This window comes from Pimephales promelas, chromosome 5 (assembly GCF_988280905.1).
Source record: "Pimephales promelas chromosome 5, fPimPro1.hap1.1, whole genome shotgun sequence".
Taxonomy (NCBI): Eukaryota; Metazoa; Chordata; class Actinopteri; order Cypriniformes; family Leuciscidae; genus Pimephales; species Pimephales promelas.
The window spans coordinates 18,495,373-18,513,594 of record NC_142773.1 but is presented as its reverse complement, the minus strand read 5'-3'; the positions used below and the strand labels follow the sequence as shown (position 1 = coordinate 18,513,594).

At 38.6% G+C, this 18,222-nt stretch overlaps 1 protein-coding gene across 2 annotated transcripts in view; it reads left to right on the top strand.

Annotated features, from left to right (window-relative positions):
• The window catches only part of ephb1 (EPH receptor B1), a 306,795-nt gene that overhangs the window by 252,927 nt on the left and 35,646 nt on the right, over positions 1 to 18,222 (top strand). For both annotated transcript variants that reach the window (XM_089131064.1, XM_089131063.1), the window contains exons 7-9: positions 2,650 to 2,812; positions 8,432 to 8,540; positions 10,516 to 10,580. In XM_089131064.1, the coding sequence (XP_088987190.1) occupies positions 2,650 to 2,812; positions 8,432 to 8,540; positions 10,516 to 10,580 (337 nt within the window). The remainder of the gene's footprint in view (positions 1 to 2,649; positions 2,813 to 8,431; positions 8,541 to 10,515; positions 10,581 to 18,222) is intronic.

Sequence of the window (18,222 nt, the reverse complement as noted above, 5' to 3'; positions counted from 1 at the left end):
TTATGGGTGATAACTGTGTTTAAACCAGTGTCATTGCTTGCCAGTGAATTATACTGTATATTTTAGTGTTTGAACAGATGCACACACTGAGGTGACACATTACATCATCAATATGAGAATATAAATCGTATTTGTTGCATTTTATAACCGTCTATAGTTGAAATGAACCAGCCTAATTTAATTTTCACACTCAAGATTTCATTCTGGTTTATTCTTACCTGTTAAGTGTCTTTTATCATGGCACATTTTTATTTGAGCTGACTGATGAGTGCAAACAAAAATCCAATGAAACCGCATCAGTAGACATTAACTCACAGGTGAATGAGCTTCTATATCCTGTGAAAAGTAGTGCTGCGAGTTTTCTTTCTTTTATTTAGCTTTTTCCATGATCGGCAGTCCTGTGGGCGAAAATGAAGCCACAGCACACACAACCTTGAGGTCGATGGGCTACAACAGCAGAAGGCCCCATCGGGTACCACTCATCTCCACTACAAATAGGAAAAAGTGGCTACAATTTGCAAGAGCTCACCCAAATTGGACAGTTGAAGACTGGAAAAATGTTGCCTGGTCTGATGAGTCTCGATTTCTGTTGAGACATTCAGATGGTAGAGTCAGAATTTGGCGTAAACAGAATGAGATCATGCCTTGTTACCGCTGTGCAGACTGCTGGTGGTGGTGGTGTAATGGTGCGGGGAATGTTTTCTTGGCACACTTTAGGCCCCTTAGTGCCAATTGGGCATCGTTTAAATGCCACAGCCTACCTGAGCATTGTTTCTGACCATGTCCATCCCTTTATGGTAACCATGTACTGTACCCATTCTCTGATGGCTACTTTCAGCAGGATAATGCACCATGCAAGTTTGAATCATTTCAAATTGGTTTCTTGAAAATGACAATGAGCTCTCTGTACTAAAATGGCCCCCACAGTCACCAGATCTCAACCCAATAGAGCATCTTTGGGATGTGGTGGAACGGGAGCTTCGTGCCCTGGATGTACATCCCACAAATCTCCATCAACTGCAAGATTCTATCCTATCAATATGGGCCAACATTTCTAAAGAATGCTTTCAGCATCTTGTTGAATCAATTCCACTTAGAATTCTGAAGGTGAAAAGGCGTCAAACATAGTATTAGAATGGTGTTCATAATACTGTGATCCTTTAAGTGAGTGTATTTAACTTGCGTTGTAGGCAGCCTACCATTCAATAGGTGTCATCATCTTACAGTCTACATACATGGCATACCCAAGTTTATTAGATCCATGTCCTACAGTGTGAATTGAATTGATCTTATGAGATTGCCCAAATCGCAGAGTTTAACGTAGCAGTCATTATGCTGGGGGCCGGGACCATAGATATGTATATGACAGACATATACTGTCACTGTCAAGGACAACCAGCCACTTCTGGTTGTGAAACCAGCGAGATTTAAATTCCTGAAGAAATGTGATAACATTTCACAGGTGAGAATTTTTTGGCTTGTGTTTTAATACGTATGAACTCAATATTGTAGGTTTTTATACTATGGTAACTTTTTAATGGCGTGTTAGCTAATTCATTTGCCGTGTTGTACTGTGTTAGTTTAGCAAAATCATATGCTGAAGTCTATTGCAGATATTGATAATCATACATGTGTCTAAATTTGGTTGCAGACAATTTACTCTTGCAATTTTGGCGTTGACTGTTCCAATATGGTGGATGGCTTGCGTATCTCGGCCCGTGTGTGTGTGTATGTGTGTGTATATATATATATATATATATATATATATATATACTGTATATATTTATAGTCCTGACCCCCACTAGGGGTCGCTAAAGATTTACCGGGGGTTTTCACTCTGGGTTACAAGTAGGGATGAAACTGTTACTAGTATGATACCTCTTGAATGTTAAAATAGGGGACTCCTTGAAAAAAGGTTGGGAACCACTGCTCTAATGTAATAAAGACAGTTATGATAACAGGATGAATTAATTGGCCAAATATAGTCTACCCCTTTCTCTCTCTACATACTTACACACACTTTCTCTTGGTGAGGTATTAATGGATTTTAGAAGGTGAAATCTCATCACTTTTCACTCACACACATTACTGACTCGTCTGCTCCTAAATGTCCTTTTTTGATGGAATCTGTGCTCGACTCCGGCGGTTCAAAGAGCCTCATTTTATTAAACTCCCCTTCAAAAAGGAATGTGTTATTGCTTAGAGCCAGAGGTTCCTTTTTTATAGCTCACAAGCATAAATAGAGAGCTCAGTTTTCGTTTCTTTTAGGCATCAATGTCATTTCAGATGTTTCTCCTATAATCATTTTGGAGAACTGAGTACGTGTACAGAGCTATACAGTTTAAATAATGTAGATAAAAGGTCGTTTGGATTTTGATGATAATAATTTGAGCTTATATTGAGATCTCAGACTGTTATCGCAGAACTTGGTATCTTGAAAAATCTGAGAACTGTTTGTGACATTGTTTAGATCTCTTCTATAATTTTAAAAGAGACAAATATGCAATTTTTAGGGTATTTTTTTTCTAAAGGGAAACATCTGGACGAAGCAACGTTCTCCATTTGGTCTCATTGCTATCTGGGAGAAACAAATGTGTGAAATCTGTAATTGTTTGTAAAACGCATACATCTCTCTCTGTTTTCTCTCAGGAGCTGTCTGAGGTGAACTCCACACAGGTGAGGAGTCAGACGAATACGGCTCGTGTGGATGGACTACGGCCGGGCACCATGTATGTCATGCAGGTTCGAGCCAGGACTGTTGCTGGTTTCGGCAAATACAGCAGCAAAATGTGCTTCCAAAGCCTCACAGATGGTACGAACCCCCACGCCTGTGTGTGTGTGCTTGTGTGTGTGTGTGTGTGTGTGTGTGTGTGTGTGGAGGCGCTCTTTGGATCTGGGTGATTTTAGTCCTTGAGCAGATTCTTTTTTTTTTTTTTAGAGTTAGAGTTGAGAAAGAAACTCTCCACTATTCTACTAGCCCCTTTCACACATAGATTCCGGAAAATACACTGATAATGTGTCCTGGGATTTGTCCTGGGTTCATTTGATTTTGGTTCATTCATGCTGCCTGCCAGTGATTTTCTGGAATCTGTGCGTGCGTTCACTCACATCCCGTAAAGATCCCGTAAAGACATGTGACATCATGATGTGACATCTATCCATCTATCCATCTATCCATCTTTCCATCCATCCATCCATCCATCCACCCACCCAATATCTATCTATCTATCTATCTATCTATCTATCTATCTATCTATCTATCTATCTATCTATCTATCTATCTATCTATCTATCTATCTATCTATCTATCTATCTATCTATCATCTATCTATCTATCTATCTATCTATCTATCTATCTATCTATCTATCTATCTATCTATCTATCTATCTATCTATCTATCTATCATGCTTTGTTGTCTTATTTGATCATCCCATTCTTTCTAGCACCGTCTTCACTCTCTTTCTCTGTTTTTTTTCACTCTCTCGCTCTCTCAGCGAAGTGAGTGGATGTGTTCATCACACAAAGGAAATAATTGGTTTCATTAAGGGATGCATTTTTTTTCAAGTCCACTCTTTTTCTGTTTTGTTGATGTTTTTTTTTTTTTTTTTTTTTTTGGAAATTTAGGCCATCAAATGTTAAAATGAACAACAAGAATCATAAAGTACCCCCACCCCATCTCTCTCTCTCGGGTTTGATTAATGGCGTTGTATCTGTAGTTTAGCATATCCTGCCTGATGACTGTGCCAGGGAAAAACACACACACAGTGGATGCCAAGGGGGACTGGACTCTAAAGGACAGAAAGACATCCGCCAGGCAGCTGGCTAGTTCCTATAGCCACACACACACACACACACACACGATTTACTTGACCAGCTCAATTGCACATCCATTTTTTAGGCTTCATCTTTTACACCCTCCTTGTCTTTGCTGTCTCTTTGGTGTAAATATAACTGAACTGCTCTGGCAATCTGGGGCACACACAAAAAGACAGGTCTAATGTGTTGTTGTTAGACAATGTGATACTCTTACTTGACTATAATTTATGCATTTGGGCTTTACACCTGCAATCATGCATTTTAAAGACACTTTTTTCCCAAACTCACATACATTGCATTCAATGTATTAAACCCATGACATTGGCATTGCAACAGCAGTCCCATATTCTACTGTTTGAGCTACAGGATATGCAGATACACACAACACACATGCAACAATCACACAATGAACATAATCAATCAATCAATCAATCAATCAATCAATCAATCAATCACATACACCCATATGGATACAACAAACTTTTGTGTGCATGTGTGCATGATTTGTATATCTGGTTTTAATTGTTGATTTGTATGTTTATGTTTTGCATGTTGCATGTGTGATTTATGTTTGATTTTATGTTTGATTTGTGTATCAGTTTCAGTTGTTGTGTGCAATCTGTGCATGTTGTGCATGTGTTTGTGTATTTGCATGTCTTAATTGTGTTTGTTGCATGTGTGTGTATTCTGATTTGAATGGTTGAATAGTTTGTGTGTTTATGTGACATTTGCTGCATGCAAGTGTTGGTTTTGTGTATTTGGCACACCCCAGTTTCAAACATCTGAAACTGGAACACAAAAAAATGCAAATCACACCAGCATGCAATACACATGCATAAGCATGCAAGTATACATAAACAGACATGTAGTCAAAAAACAGACAGACTCACATATACACACTGTTTATCACACAGTGAAGACAATTAGTATTTACACACTTTATTATTCAAATTAACTCAATATACAGATATGTCACATTGATGAAGACAAAACTTCCTCTGGGTGTGGGCAGGCGTCTCCGTGCCGTCATACTCACTAAAGTAATTAGTGCCCGCGTTCGCTCCTCGCCAGCTAACGGGTACATCCACTGGCATTCTGCCATGGCACGACATTCGTTACGACAATTAGCACCAATCACAGGGGAGAGAAGTCCACCTCACGCACACACACCTTCTCTAGAATCACAACACATGCTTTCCCCGGAGTCTCTCGCTCTCTCGTTTTGACAGCCAGGTGTAATGGCGGAGAAATTATTCTGTTAAATGAGGTGTGTTTAAGCCCAGTGCTCACAGAGGCTGCTCTACTTCCTGTTGGCCATTATGGATTTAGCCAGCATGCTAAGAACGACCATCAGTGCGATTGTTAAAATCTAGTATGCTATGACACACATAGTTACACAGTCACACATTTGCAAAGTTTCAATACACAGGATTGTTTAAAAATTTTTGAAAGAAGTCTTTGTTCACCAAGGCTGCAATTATTTGATCAGAAATACACTAAAAACAGTAATATTGATAAATATATTCCCTGTTTACACCTAGTTTTAAGATGCGAATGGGCGATTGGTTCACAGGTAGACGAGGGAGACGCATTCCAGTTTACACCTGGTGTTTTAATTTGTCTCTTTTGTCCTGTTTCAAACACTTCTGTCCTGATTTCTTCGAAGGGAGGGTCTATGGGCAGGTCAATGAATGAGTTTGTTTCAAATCTTTCAATCTAGTGGACAAAATAAGCTTACGTTCCCCGTAATGTTTATACATTAGGTCAGTAGGCGGTAGACGGTCCATGAGCGTTTACACTATTAAAGCAATCTGGTCAAATGACTACCTCTGGAAGTGGTCAAAAGTAGACAACCTCAAAATATTTTAAACCCCATTTACAACTGCATTTAGCGTCATCCACTTGTGATTGTCTCAACCAAAAGGCATCTTAAAGGATTAGTTCACTTTTGAAAAAACTTTTGCTGATAATTTACTCACCCCCATGTCATCCAAGATGTCCATGTCTTTCTTTCCTCAGTCGAAAAGAAATTTAGGTTTTTGATGAAAACATTCCAGGATTTTTCTCCATATAATGGACTTCAATGGGAACCGGACGGTTCAAGTATCAAAAGACAGTTAATAACTGTTTCAGATGCAGCTTCAAATGTCTTTAAACGATATCAGACGATGAATAAGGGTCTTATCATGCGAAACGATCGGTTATTTCAAAACTTATTCCAAAAATGTAACTTGTATAAGTACAAATGCTAGCCTTTCTCCATTCTGTGAGGCGCGTTTGCAACGTCACGTATTACGTAATTACGTTCAAAAGGTCACGGGCGACGTAGCCGAAAGTACAGAGTCAGTGTTTACAAGTTGAACGCATAGGTTGAACGTGCAAACTAACTCAAACACCGTTTACAAAAAAAGGAATTAAAAGGAAAAACAACGATGGCGGACGATTTTGATTCTGTACTTCCGGCTACGTCGCCTGTGACCTTTTGAACGTAATTACGTATTACGTGACGTTGCAAACGCGCCTCAGAGAATAGAGCAAGGCTAGCATTTGTCCTTATAAAAGTTACATTTTTGGAATAAGTTTTGAAATAACCGATCGTTTCGCATGATAAGACCCTTATTCATCATCTGGTGTCGTTTAAAGACATTTGAAGCCGCATCTGAAACAGCTATTAACCGTCTTTTGATACTTGAACCATCCGGTTCCCATTGAAGTCCATTACATGGAGAAAAATCCTGGAATGTTTTCATCAAAAACCTAAATTTCTTTTCGACTGAGGAAAGAAAGACATGGACATCTTGGATGACGTGGGGGTGAGTAAATTATCAGCAAACGTTTTTTCAAAAGTGAACTAATCCTTTAATACCAAGTGTAAACAGGGATATAGTTCCAATTTAAAATATACCATTTTTCGTTTTAATATATGAAGAGTTCAGATGCAAAAGCCTCTAAGTGCCATTTGAAATTTTCTTCTAGAATGATCATTTTTATCAAGCTTGTATATTTAAGTTCAGTGATTTCACTTAAATGGCAATGATAATTACCTATTAATTGTTATTTAAGTGAAATTACTGAACTTAAATATACAAGTTTGATAAAAATCATCATTAAAGAAGAAAATTTCAAATGGCATTTAGAGGCTTTTGCATCTGAACTCTTCATATTTTAGGTCCCACTTTATATTAAGTGGCTTCAAGTACTATTACATTGAAAAATAAGTACAATGTACTTATTGTCCTCATGTTGTATTGTAAATCACTTTTGCTGCTATCGAGGTGTGATACGGGATAAGGTTAGGGACAGGTCTGGTGGTATGGGTAGGTTTAAGGATGGGTTTGAGCATAAGGGATGGGTCAGCTGTGTAATTACAGATGTAATTACATAAATAATACAAAAATGCTGGTATTTTTAAAATATAAGTAGCTACAATGTAAAAACATGTATGTACACAATAAGTCTCCATTGTATCAAATTATTCATTTCAATGTAAGTACATGGTTCTTAAAGCCACTTAATATAAAGTGGGACCGATTTGATTGGCAAAGCTGAATTTTCAGCATCATTACTCCAGTCGTCACATGATCCTTCAGAAATCATTTTAATATGCTGATTTGCTGCTCAAGAAACAGTTCTTCTTATTAACAATTTAAAAATCAGTTGTTTGAAATGTATCCCCAAACTTTTGAACGGTAATGTGCAAAATGCAACTCGTATATAGCAAGTTTATGTACAATGCAATGAAATTCATAACACTGTGTTTTTTTTTAGTTTTCATGTAGCTAGCAGCTTTTTCACAAAATTAGATCTGCTGCACACATAACGACAAATCATGATGTATATCAGTCTCTCTCAGCATGCTTCCTCTTGTTTCTTCCCCCCAGCTTACTTTCTTATTCTCTCTGATATTCTCTTTCTCTCTGTATCTTTTTATGTTTACATAGCTTCATGTAGCTAGCCACATTTAGTTTGTTTGTAGTGTAGCTAACTATTAGTTAGCATGACTGCAATACGGAAAATCTAGCAAGCTACCGTATCAAAGAAGCTCCTCCTCACCACACAGATGTTTCATGGGCGAGCAGGTTGTGGGTATTTGAACATCGGGAAAGGACATCCCATCCTCTTCTTTGACGTTTTTAGACTGTGACGGTGGGATTTGCTGTGCTGATGGGCCACACACACTTCACTGATCATTGTCATTCAGCTGTGTACCTTAAGTGTTTTTCCTTCCCTCTATTCATTCCATCTCATTTTCCATCACGCATTCACAGTTGACATCCGTCAGCAATCGGCATTAGTATTACCTGACCGCCGTGTTTCAGCACTTAGTTTTGCATCACTCTATTATCCCTCTCTCCCTTCTCCTCTATTTCTTTCAAAGCTCACACCTCCTCATGATTCTTCATTCTTCTATTCTTCCCTTTTTCCATATGAATCTGTGCCGCCTCCCCCTCTCTCTCTTTCATTCTCCTATTCATGCAGTCCATGAAATGCTTCCCTGAATAGGTTCTCTTGAAATGTTTTGTTTACATTCTTTCACCCCCTGTTTCATCTCTATAGGCAGTGGCCATTTCAGTTATTTCTGTAGCCTAATGCATCCTGTCTCTCTCTGTCTAGACGACTATAAATCAGAGCTGAGGGAACAGTTGCCGCTAATTGCGGGCTCAGCCGCGGCTGGAGTGGTCTTCATCGTGTCTCTGGTGGCCATATCTATAGTCTGTAGCAGGTGAGTTTGCCATTATGGAGCCAGACATGTGGCTGCTGCATGTGCACGCAAGGAAAGAAAAACACGAGCGAGTTCAGGCTAGCTAAATGTGTTCCCGTTTCATCTTTTACTTAAAATGTATGAAAAAAAATACATATATACAAAAATGATACGAAACGAGTCATATGCTGTATCATTTGCTTGTAATATAATTAATAACACGGTAAATGTTCCATTGATTTTGTGGCCAGGTTCATTATGTTAAATCAGATCTAAGGAATGAATTAGTGCCCACGATTTACTATAACGAGTGAACTTGGGAACTAATTCTTAATTTGTAGACACAATTTAACTAAAACGAGTGAACAAATTAGTTAATCATGGGCACAATTTACTAAAACGAGGGAACGAATTCCTAATTTGTGGGAACGAATTGTTCAATCATGGCCACGATATATATATTTACTCTGGGCTCCGGACCTGTGATCTGTTAGTGTCATTCTATGTTTCAAATCCCATTGGTTAGAGTCAGTCTCAGGGCTGGCACTAGCTCTCCACCTCATGCTGATAAATTGGTCTTTATATAAGTTGGTTCTTTGCTGTAGGGGAACGTTAATGATGAGTGAGGTGATGCAATTCCTGTAAATAGTAAGCAATTCATGCTTTTAATCCATAAATAAAAGGAATTGTACAATAAAAAGCCTCTGCAAACCACAAGACGCAACTATATCCAAACGAATCTGACAAAACGTTTTGACTTCAAGCTTTACTTTTGGTCAAACAGAAATTTACATCATAAAGCTTTTGAAAGGCCTCTCTGTGCCTAACCATTATTGTGGTACTAAAATTGAATATGGAACCCTAAATGACAAACAAAGGCAAAGCCAACTGCGATTGGTCACTTGGCATGTCAATCAAACGGACTCTTACTGACTTGAGTTGGTGGATCTTTGCCAGAATAAAATGCCATTTGGCCTGAATGTACTTTGTATCTTTGACAACACCAGACCACCAAAACAACTATTCTCAAAGAATGTCTGTGACCTAAAAAATACCTCTGCCCCACTTAAAACAGCGAATAAATGTTAGACGCTTATAATGTGACACAATAGGGGCTTTCGCACCGGGTTATTCTAGGAACTTATTTCTAGGAACTAGCCACCAGGGTGGTTCCCCGAGAACTAATGGTTCCCTTGGGAAAATTTTCCTGGTTGCATTCGCACCGCCAGTAGAAGCTCTGAAGTGAGGGAAGCCACGCTTGTTGTTGTGACTTTTATTTTGATGGCGCGGCTGACCTTTATTTTGACAGCGCTGAGAATGTGCTGGCATCCTCCATGTACATTCATTTACAATCTGTCTAACAGTCCTGTCTAATATGTTATTAGATAGAACTGTTATACATACAAAGTAGACAGTATATGAAAAGTTATTAGCGTATGCCGTGTGGTTGATGTCCAGTGTTGCTTGCTGAGCAGAAATATATAATCATGTTTCGCTTTGGTCCCATCAAAGTTGCGTTGGATTTTCTCCTTAGCGTAAAGGTTAGGAGGCCCACCTATCACCGTTTTCCATGTTCGTGGAGTTAGTTTCTGGAGTAAATGTATATGTTACAATCTGTGTTTACACAACTTAAAAAGAAATGGCGGTGCTGGTGTTACGCTTGTGCTCGGCCAACCAACGTACACTAAAGCCACGGATAGTTCCTATAGTGCTGGTTTAGACCCTACTCTGAAGTAGAAGCTAAATTAGTTCATCCAAATGGAGTTCCTAAAACTAATATTGTTCCTTGTTCCTGTGGTGCGAACATGACAAAATCAGGGTACTTTCACCAATAGCTCCAGAAACCATGAAAAGGTTCTTCTGGCGTGAAATCCCTTATAAGGCTAACTCTAACCCCATAAGACTCAGACACTTGTTTCAGCCAGTCGAGCAAATCCAGATTAATTTATTAACTATATGTTTTAATTGTATATTCTTTCCCCTTTTTCTCCTATAGGAAACGAGCTTACAATAAGGAGGCTGTGTACAGTGACAAACTCCAGCACTACAGCACTGGCAGAGGTGAGCAAATCACTGTTAATGCTGACGGACATCTTTGTTTTATGCTCAGCTCCGCCCCTTCCTCTGGGGCAAACCCGACCTGAAAGAGGTTTTGAATATGACTGAAAGCAAACAGAGAGGAAAACAGAAGGATAGAGATGTGAGGTTACAGGAAATGCCGGGGGATGCGGTGAAACAGAGGAAAGGAACGAGGGATCGCTCCAGGCATGTGCACTTTTTAGAAGCTGACATTAAAAAGCTTTTCCTACCTGTATACATCCCATAGCCCAGCAAGAAGCTTCGGGCTCATTAGGAACTGAGAACTCTCTCTAGCTCTCACTCTGCCTCCTTGTAAGCAACCTCTCCGAGGATTCGGTGGGCGATCTGCGAAACCAAATTTAATTAACGTAACTGCAGACAAAAGAGTAAACAAATGATGTGACAGCCAGACTTGCACATCAAACAGACAATTTAGAAAGAGGAATAAAGAACAGAGGATGGTGTGTTCACACCGAACGCAAAATAAATTATTTGCGCGAGTATATTACATAAGACGCGAATAGACGCATCATTAGCCCCGGGCATCGCGAATGGGTTACGTGTTTGCCGCGAACGTCTTCCGCGCGATTTGAAAATTTGAACTCGACCAAAAGATTCAAGCGCCTAACTAGACGCGATAGGCGCGTATTTGACACTTTCGCGTTCGGTGTGAACACAAGACTGTGAGAACATGATCTTGTTGTGAGGAGAAATATTTAGATAATTACTGTATCAAAATGTATTCAGTATTGAATGTCAATGCATATGAGCTAAAAGAGAAAGACTTTTGACTTTGAATATAATTGGCCAACATGTCACAGACATCCTTGGGTTTTCTAACATTAGCTTTATTAAAACTTATTTAAGGTGCTGGAATACAGAAGTAAACTTCATCAGTACTTTCAAACTTAATCCAGCAGGACATTTATGAATTACTCCAACACCAAGGACAAACTGAGTTTTGCAAAAATGGAACCACAGTTTCTACATAAAAAAAAAAGTAAATAATTGCTACAGTTATTGTTGGTACTGTAAAATCATAGTATATTGTATTCAAAGAAGGAGTGTTATTTATTTATTTATTCATTTAGTGGCAGTGGTAGTCGTTTTATTGTAGTATTAATGACTATGGTGTTTGGGTAAAAACTGGTTAGCACACTGCAATTTTTTAATTTAAGGGTTTGATGATATACAATAATGTCTTTTAAAATGAAGGACAGTGACCCCATATTCATTAAATACTTCATTAACGAACTGTTTTGGTAACCACTTTTATTTATTTATTTATTTTTTTAAGAGGACACTTTTATTCAAATTGCAAGCTTATCACATATCCCCATATACTGAAGTTGAATTAGGACTGGAAATTAAGGACAGCGACCTCATATCCATTTATTATTCAGAGCTATTTGGACTAATAACCATTTATTGTTTCTAATGAAGGATATTAGCAACGCCTGCGGTTTTGATGTTTTACTTTTTTCGAGGTCGTTTCAGGAGAGCTGTATATATTGTATTTCAAGAAGAGCCACATCTAAAAATACATCTATCTATCTATCTATCTATCTATCTATCTATCTATCTATCTATCTATCTATCTATCTATCTATCTATCTATCTATCTATCTATCTATCTATCTATCTATCTATCTATCTATCTATCTATCTATCATTCTAACATTCTATATGATGTTCTATCAGTCATTGTTCTATCTATCTGTCTATTGTTCTATCATTCAATTATGTTGTTCTGTCAGGACCACTGTCGTCAAATACGATTGACAAATATGATACAATATGTGTTGGCGGTATGGTTCCATTCTGGGCAAGCACTCCCTGCGCATCCGTGCAGCCTAGCATGGTTAAGAGCAGGGAGAGCAGCAATAACCCTCCTTAGGGTAAACAGAACAGAACCAACATGAATGAATTGCGGATATCATTAATTCAAGATTTTAAAGTACAACATAATTTGAGAATTTATTCTCATCCAAAGAGGAATCAGAATACCAAATCCTAACTGGGCGAGAGGAAGAGCTGGGGATGGAGGAGGGTAATTAGCTCCTGAGAAACACAATAGCTGCTGATAATACTGAAGGAACTTATATATGGATGCTGTGATACTAAGCGTCGTATTGCTATAGGTTGACGTCGATCAGATAATTTGGAGCTTGACTAACGTGACCTGCCAGAACTGACACTACACTTGATTTCCTATTTTGTTCTTTCTATTGTCTTCTAGTCTTTTTGTATTGTTTAATCCATCCATGCGCATCTATCGGATAGATAAATCAGTCTAATTAACAATACAGTGTTACTGTAGCACAAAACATTTTTTTCTTGTTATAATCATGTGATTGTAAAAATGTATTTCCTGCTGTACATGCACAGGCAACGATAGGATTCAGTGTGAAATTGTATGATCTATGTTGTGTCTCAGCTATTTCTGTACCTTTATTTTGCTGAGTCACAACCAGTGCTGTTGTCAAGCTGGAACCAGATCACAAATGAAACGCCCACCTCTCTCTCTCTCTCTCTCTCTCTCTCTCTCTATATATATATATATATATATATATATATATATATATATATAATGACCACCCTAAGGATCTGTAAGAAGAAAATTGCCGTGAATGAAGAAAAATGAATGCTGGACATAAAATGGAAATATGGTTTTGTGTAAAATATTGATTTAAAACTTAATAGAACCTTGCAATAGTGAGGCACCCATAATGTGGCAGAGTCATAATGGAGTACGCTTCATAACGCATGGCTTTTTAATACCAGAGGGATGGAGAAAAATCATCTTTCACCTGAGAGATCAGTGAGATGCAACTAATCTGATCTAAATAATGCTTACACTGTCAGACGGTCCGCATAAGAGCACAAATGGGCTGATATTCTCAAAGCTTCTTAACCTGAGACAGATCCTTTTATGTATCAGGAGGACGCATCAGCGACGGCTGTTCTTTCAAAGCTCAGAAACAATGCGATTACACAGTCCAGGGGTCAGGCGTTTGCAGTGTGCAGGAAGTGTATTAAAACGCTCCTATTCACAAACCAAGATTACCAACACTAGATGGGAAAGACTACAGTAACTCATGATCAGAATCCGCCATGTTGTTACTGTCACGTGATCTACCAGCGTCATTTGCTTTGCTTCACTTCCATTCAAAAAATCCCCTTCCGTGGCCTCATGGGACAGTAAAGTGTCCATCTAATCAGAAACTTGACAGAAGTGGTAAGTCATCCGGGTACTTTTCACCTGCTGTTTTTTTTTTATGTTTTGTATTTGAACATACTAAACATACTATTCTTTTGGCGTACTGTTTTTCGCACACTATACAGTAGGGAAGCATTCAATTTTGGATGCTGTGCAAGTGTCTGTCCTCAGGGGCTTGGCCAGAAGTTTCTGTTCTATCTCACAGTGTTTTAGTGTCCAGGGTAGAAGTGATGCATTCTGGCCCCTCTCTCTCTCTCTTAATTCTCTCTCTCCTGTGGGACTTGGGTTCAGTCGAGTGGCAGAGCAGTTGGCGTTCCAGGCACGCATGGATCAAGTGGCTATGAAATATTAACATATATATTTTTATTCCCCTTTCTCAGCCATAAGAAACTAGTGGAGCTGTTACGATGCATTACTCCAGAGGACGAGGGGAGATAAACTGTTTGCTATTTGAGTTATTGATGAACGAGTGCCGCATTTCTAAAATTAAAGCACTCTGTAGGTTTGTGCATGTTGTGTGTTTGCAATGAATAATTCAACAGACCTTCATGACATTTTTCAGCTTAAAGGGTTCATATCATACATTCTTTTCATCAGTTTTCCCCCCCCCGATGTCCACTTAAAATGTTAGTAAAGCTTTAGAAATGACTAGGGACCTTGTTAAAATAAACTTCGACTTGCTTCTAACTGCAGGATCCTTCAGAAGGATCTGCAGAGCGGCAGGTGCTGAACACACTGGAGAACAGCACAACATTTAAAGACACATGTTAGTTATGTGGTGTTATGGAATAAAAGCATATATTCTGCTACCTCATCTGGTTTCTGATCACTGAATAGTGTGTGTGTGTGTGTGTGTGTGTAAATATTTCTTATATAGGCCTACATGCATGTTTGTGTATTTATATATACAAAATAATTATACACACACATATTATGTAAACACATTTTTTTTTTTTTTTTTTTGGATGTGATTAATCACGATTAATCCTTTCACAGTCCTACTGGAAAGGAAATTTCAACTTGAACTATGTTGTCATAGTATGTAAAGCTCTTTTATTTCAAAAGATCAAATTCAGTTTCCATTCAGTTTCTCTGGATATGAGACAATAATAATGAGACATATTTTTGAGTGACTATTAAAGGGACACCAGGCAGGAATGCTGTTTTTGTCAAACAGCGACTCCTAGAGTAACTTTGGAGTACTTGTTTTTAACGTTACTGTCGTAAATACCACTCGCGGAGAGCGTGACGTGTTACATAGTAATAGTACATTGTGTTTAATTTGTCGTTTAATGAGATCTAATATATGTTGTTAGTGGTGAGAATTTTCACGTGATTAAATACATATCCCCATGAACTATGATGGTCCAGAGGAAGAACTTTTGCCATGTGTTTCACAGGTTCTGGGTTCTTCTAATCCCTACTAATAGTATAGTTTATTTTCCTAATCAAAACCGATTGTTTATTAGTGGCTGTATTTCAAGCAGGGACATGTTTTTTGTGCATTGGGTTTTGTGATTTCACCGTAATGAGTCTCTCAGTCCCCGCAACGGATTGAGCGCGCGTCCGTTTGAAGACAGTGCGCGTCACAACAGAACACTGAATCCACTGAAACTGATCGCTCCGAGCGGCAACGAGCACTTTGATTTCAAAAATAACAGATTTCAGATCGCCTCTTATTTAACAAACGAACTAAATGAATGCTCTACTAGAGTTACCACACTGTAAAAATATATTGATGGTTTAACTTAAAGTAAGTAACCTGGTTGCCTTAAAATTTTAAGTTCATTAAACTGGAAAAAGTGAGTTGATACAATGAAGGAGATTAATTTAACCACCAGAAACTCAAAATTATATGTTATCTGAACTAAATAAATTATTTAAGTTGATTTGACAAAAGAAAAATTGTTGTGATTACTAAACTGTAAAAAAAATATTGTTGGTTTAACTTAAAGTAAGTAACCTGGGTTGCCTTAAAATTTTAAGTTGATTGAACTGGAAAAAGTGAGTTAATACAATGAAGGAGATTAATTTAACCATCAGAAACTCAAAATAATAAGTTATCTCAACTAAATAAATTATTATAAAGTTGATTTGACAAAAGAAAATATGTTGTGATAACAAATCTTGAAAATATTTTTTACAGTGCAGGAGTTGTTTTATTTGGAGATGTTTTATTTGTAATGGTACATCCGTGCTGTGAGATGTTTCAATATCACACCCGCAAATTTCCTAGCTTTCTGTATCTTATATGCCGGCTCAGCCATGACGATAGTGTGACAAACTCCATCCCTCTCAACCTTGTTCCTGGATATGTGCAGTGTTGCCGTAAAGCAGTGGTTCTCAAGCGACCCCTAAACTAACATCAAGGAGATCTTGCGACCCACACAGCATACACAAACAATAAACAAACAAAAAAGTGGTTTTAAATCCACTTCCTATGGACCTTGAATAAAACATAAAAAAGGTATCATGCAATTCTTATAACTTTCACTGCAAGTTTATTTTCCACAATTATGAGGAAACAAGTCAGAATGTACACTCAATTTGTAGATAAAAAAAAAATCGCAATTATCAAATGTTTTCTTATGTGGCTGAAATTTGTGCTTCCATAACTTCAACTTTACTGTACCTTTCAGTGGGATGGGTGCACTTGTTTTTCGGTGCACAAAAGATTAATCTGTGGCCTGATGTTGGATACGGCTACTCGCAGATCGTCCTCAACATCAAGACGTGATCTGTATTTATTTTTCATGTATGTGACAGCGGAAAAACTCTTCTCGCACAAATACGTAGATCCAAACGGAAGCAGTACATCCATAGCCACATCGGATAACTCTCTGTATTCTTCTGCCACTGCGATCCAAAATTCAGGTAGTGTGGAATTGGAAAATAAAGTTTTTAATGTCCGATCACTGGACAGCTCCAGCAAAGCATCTTCCAGTTTTGTGGGGAGATTAGTCCTAGTTTCAGTGAATGGTTGTCGTATCCAGTCATACAGTTCTGGTTGCGTCTCTTTTGGAAAATACTTCTGGAATTGTTCCAAAAGGCAGTGGAGATGACCAGTGATGTGTGTTTTCAAGTTCCCGAGACTCAGTCCATTCTCCTCCAGACGTTCATCCAGCTCAGGAAACATCTCCACATTACCTTGTTCAACTCGCTCAGCCCATCTTTCCAGCTTTTTCACAAATGCATCAATTTTCTCATTCATTGTCAAGATGTTTGTGTTTGGACCTTGTAATGAAAGATTAAGCATGTTAAGCCTTTCAAATATACAGGCCAAATAAGCAAGTTTTGATAACCAATCTGGATCTTTCAGGTGGTGCGCGAATTCAGATTTAGATTCTTTCAACAACGAGTGCACTTCGTCACGCAGTTCGTAAAGCCGGCCGAGTGCCTTCCCGCGAGATAACCACCGGACTTCGGTATGAAACAGTAGCGCTTCGTGCTGCGAGCCCATCTCATTGCAAAGGGTGGCTAGCAGTCTACTGGTTACTGGACGTGACTTTATGTGATTTACAATTTTTATTGCACTTTTGAGAACACTGTTAAGCTCACTGTCAAGTGCTTTGCTAGCAAGAGACTCACGGTGAATGATGCAGTGCGTAAACTTAACATGAGGAGCCACTTCTAAAACCTTTGCCTTCAGTCCCTTATTTTTACCTACCATTGCACCTGCACCATCAGTACATACGCCAACACAGTTATCCCATGAAAGTCGCATCTCTTTTAGTCTGGTGTCCAGCTTGTTGAAAATGTCACTGCCCGTACAAGTCCCCTCCAGCACTGAGCAGAAAAGCATTTCCTCGTGCAGTTTTCCATCAAATGTGTATCTGATGAATGCCAGCAACTGAGCAGAATTAGACACATCTGTAGATTCGTCGAGCTGTAACGCATATTTCTTTCCATTTAACCTATTAATCAATTGACTCTTTATGTCTTTTGAAATATCATGAATACGGCGAGCAATCGTGTCATTCGACAATGGGACAGTCATAAGCTCACTTGCAATTTTCTCGCCATGCATGGCCCGACACATAGCCACAGCTGCGGGCTTAATCAAGGTTTCACCGATCGAGTGTGGCTTTTTGGACTGTGCTATCAGGTATGCGACCTCATAAGATGCCTTCAGAGCATTAGCGGTAATTTGGGTTTGTTGTGCGAGTGTGCGTTTTTGATTCTGTAATTCCTTCTCTTTTCTGCGAAAAAAGTCTATAGGTTTTTCAACACAAGCAGGGTGTCTTGTCTCCAAATGTCTCTGCATTTTTCCTGGCTTCATACTTTCATGGGCAAGCACTTCTGAACAGATTACACACTGAGGATGGTCCACGTCATTGACAGTAGAGCAAGTGAATCCATACTTTATGAATTCCTCTTGATATTTCCGACGTTTCCTACATTGGT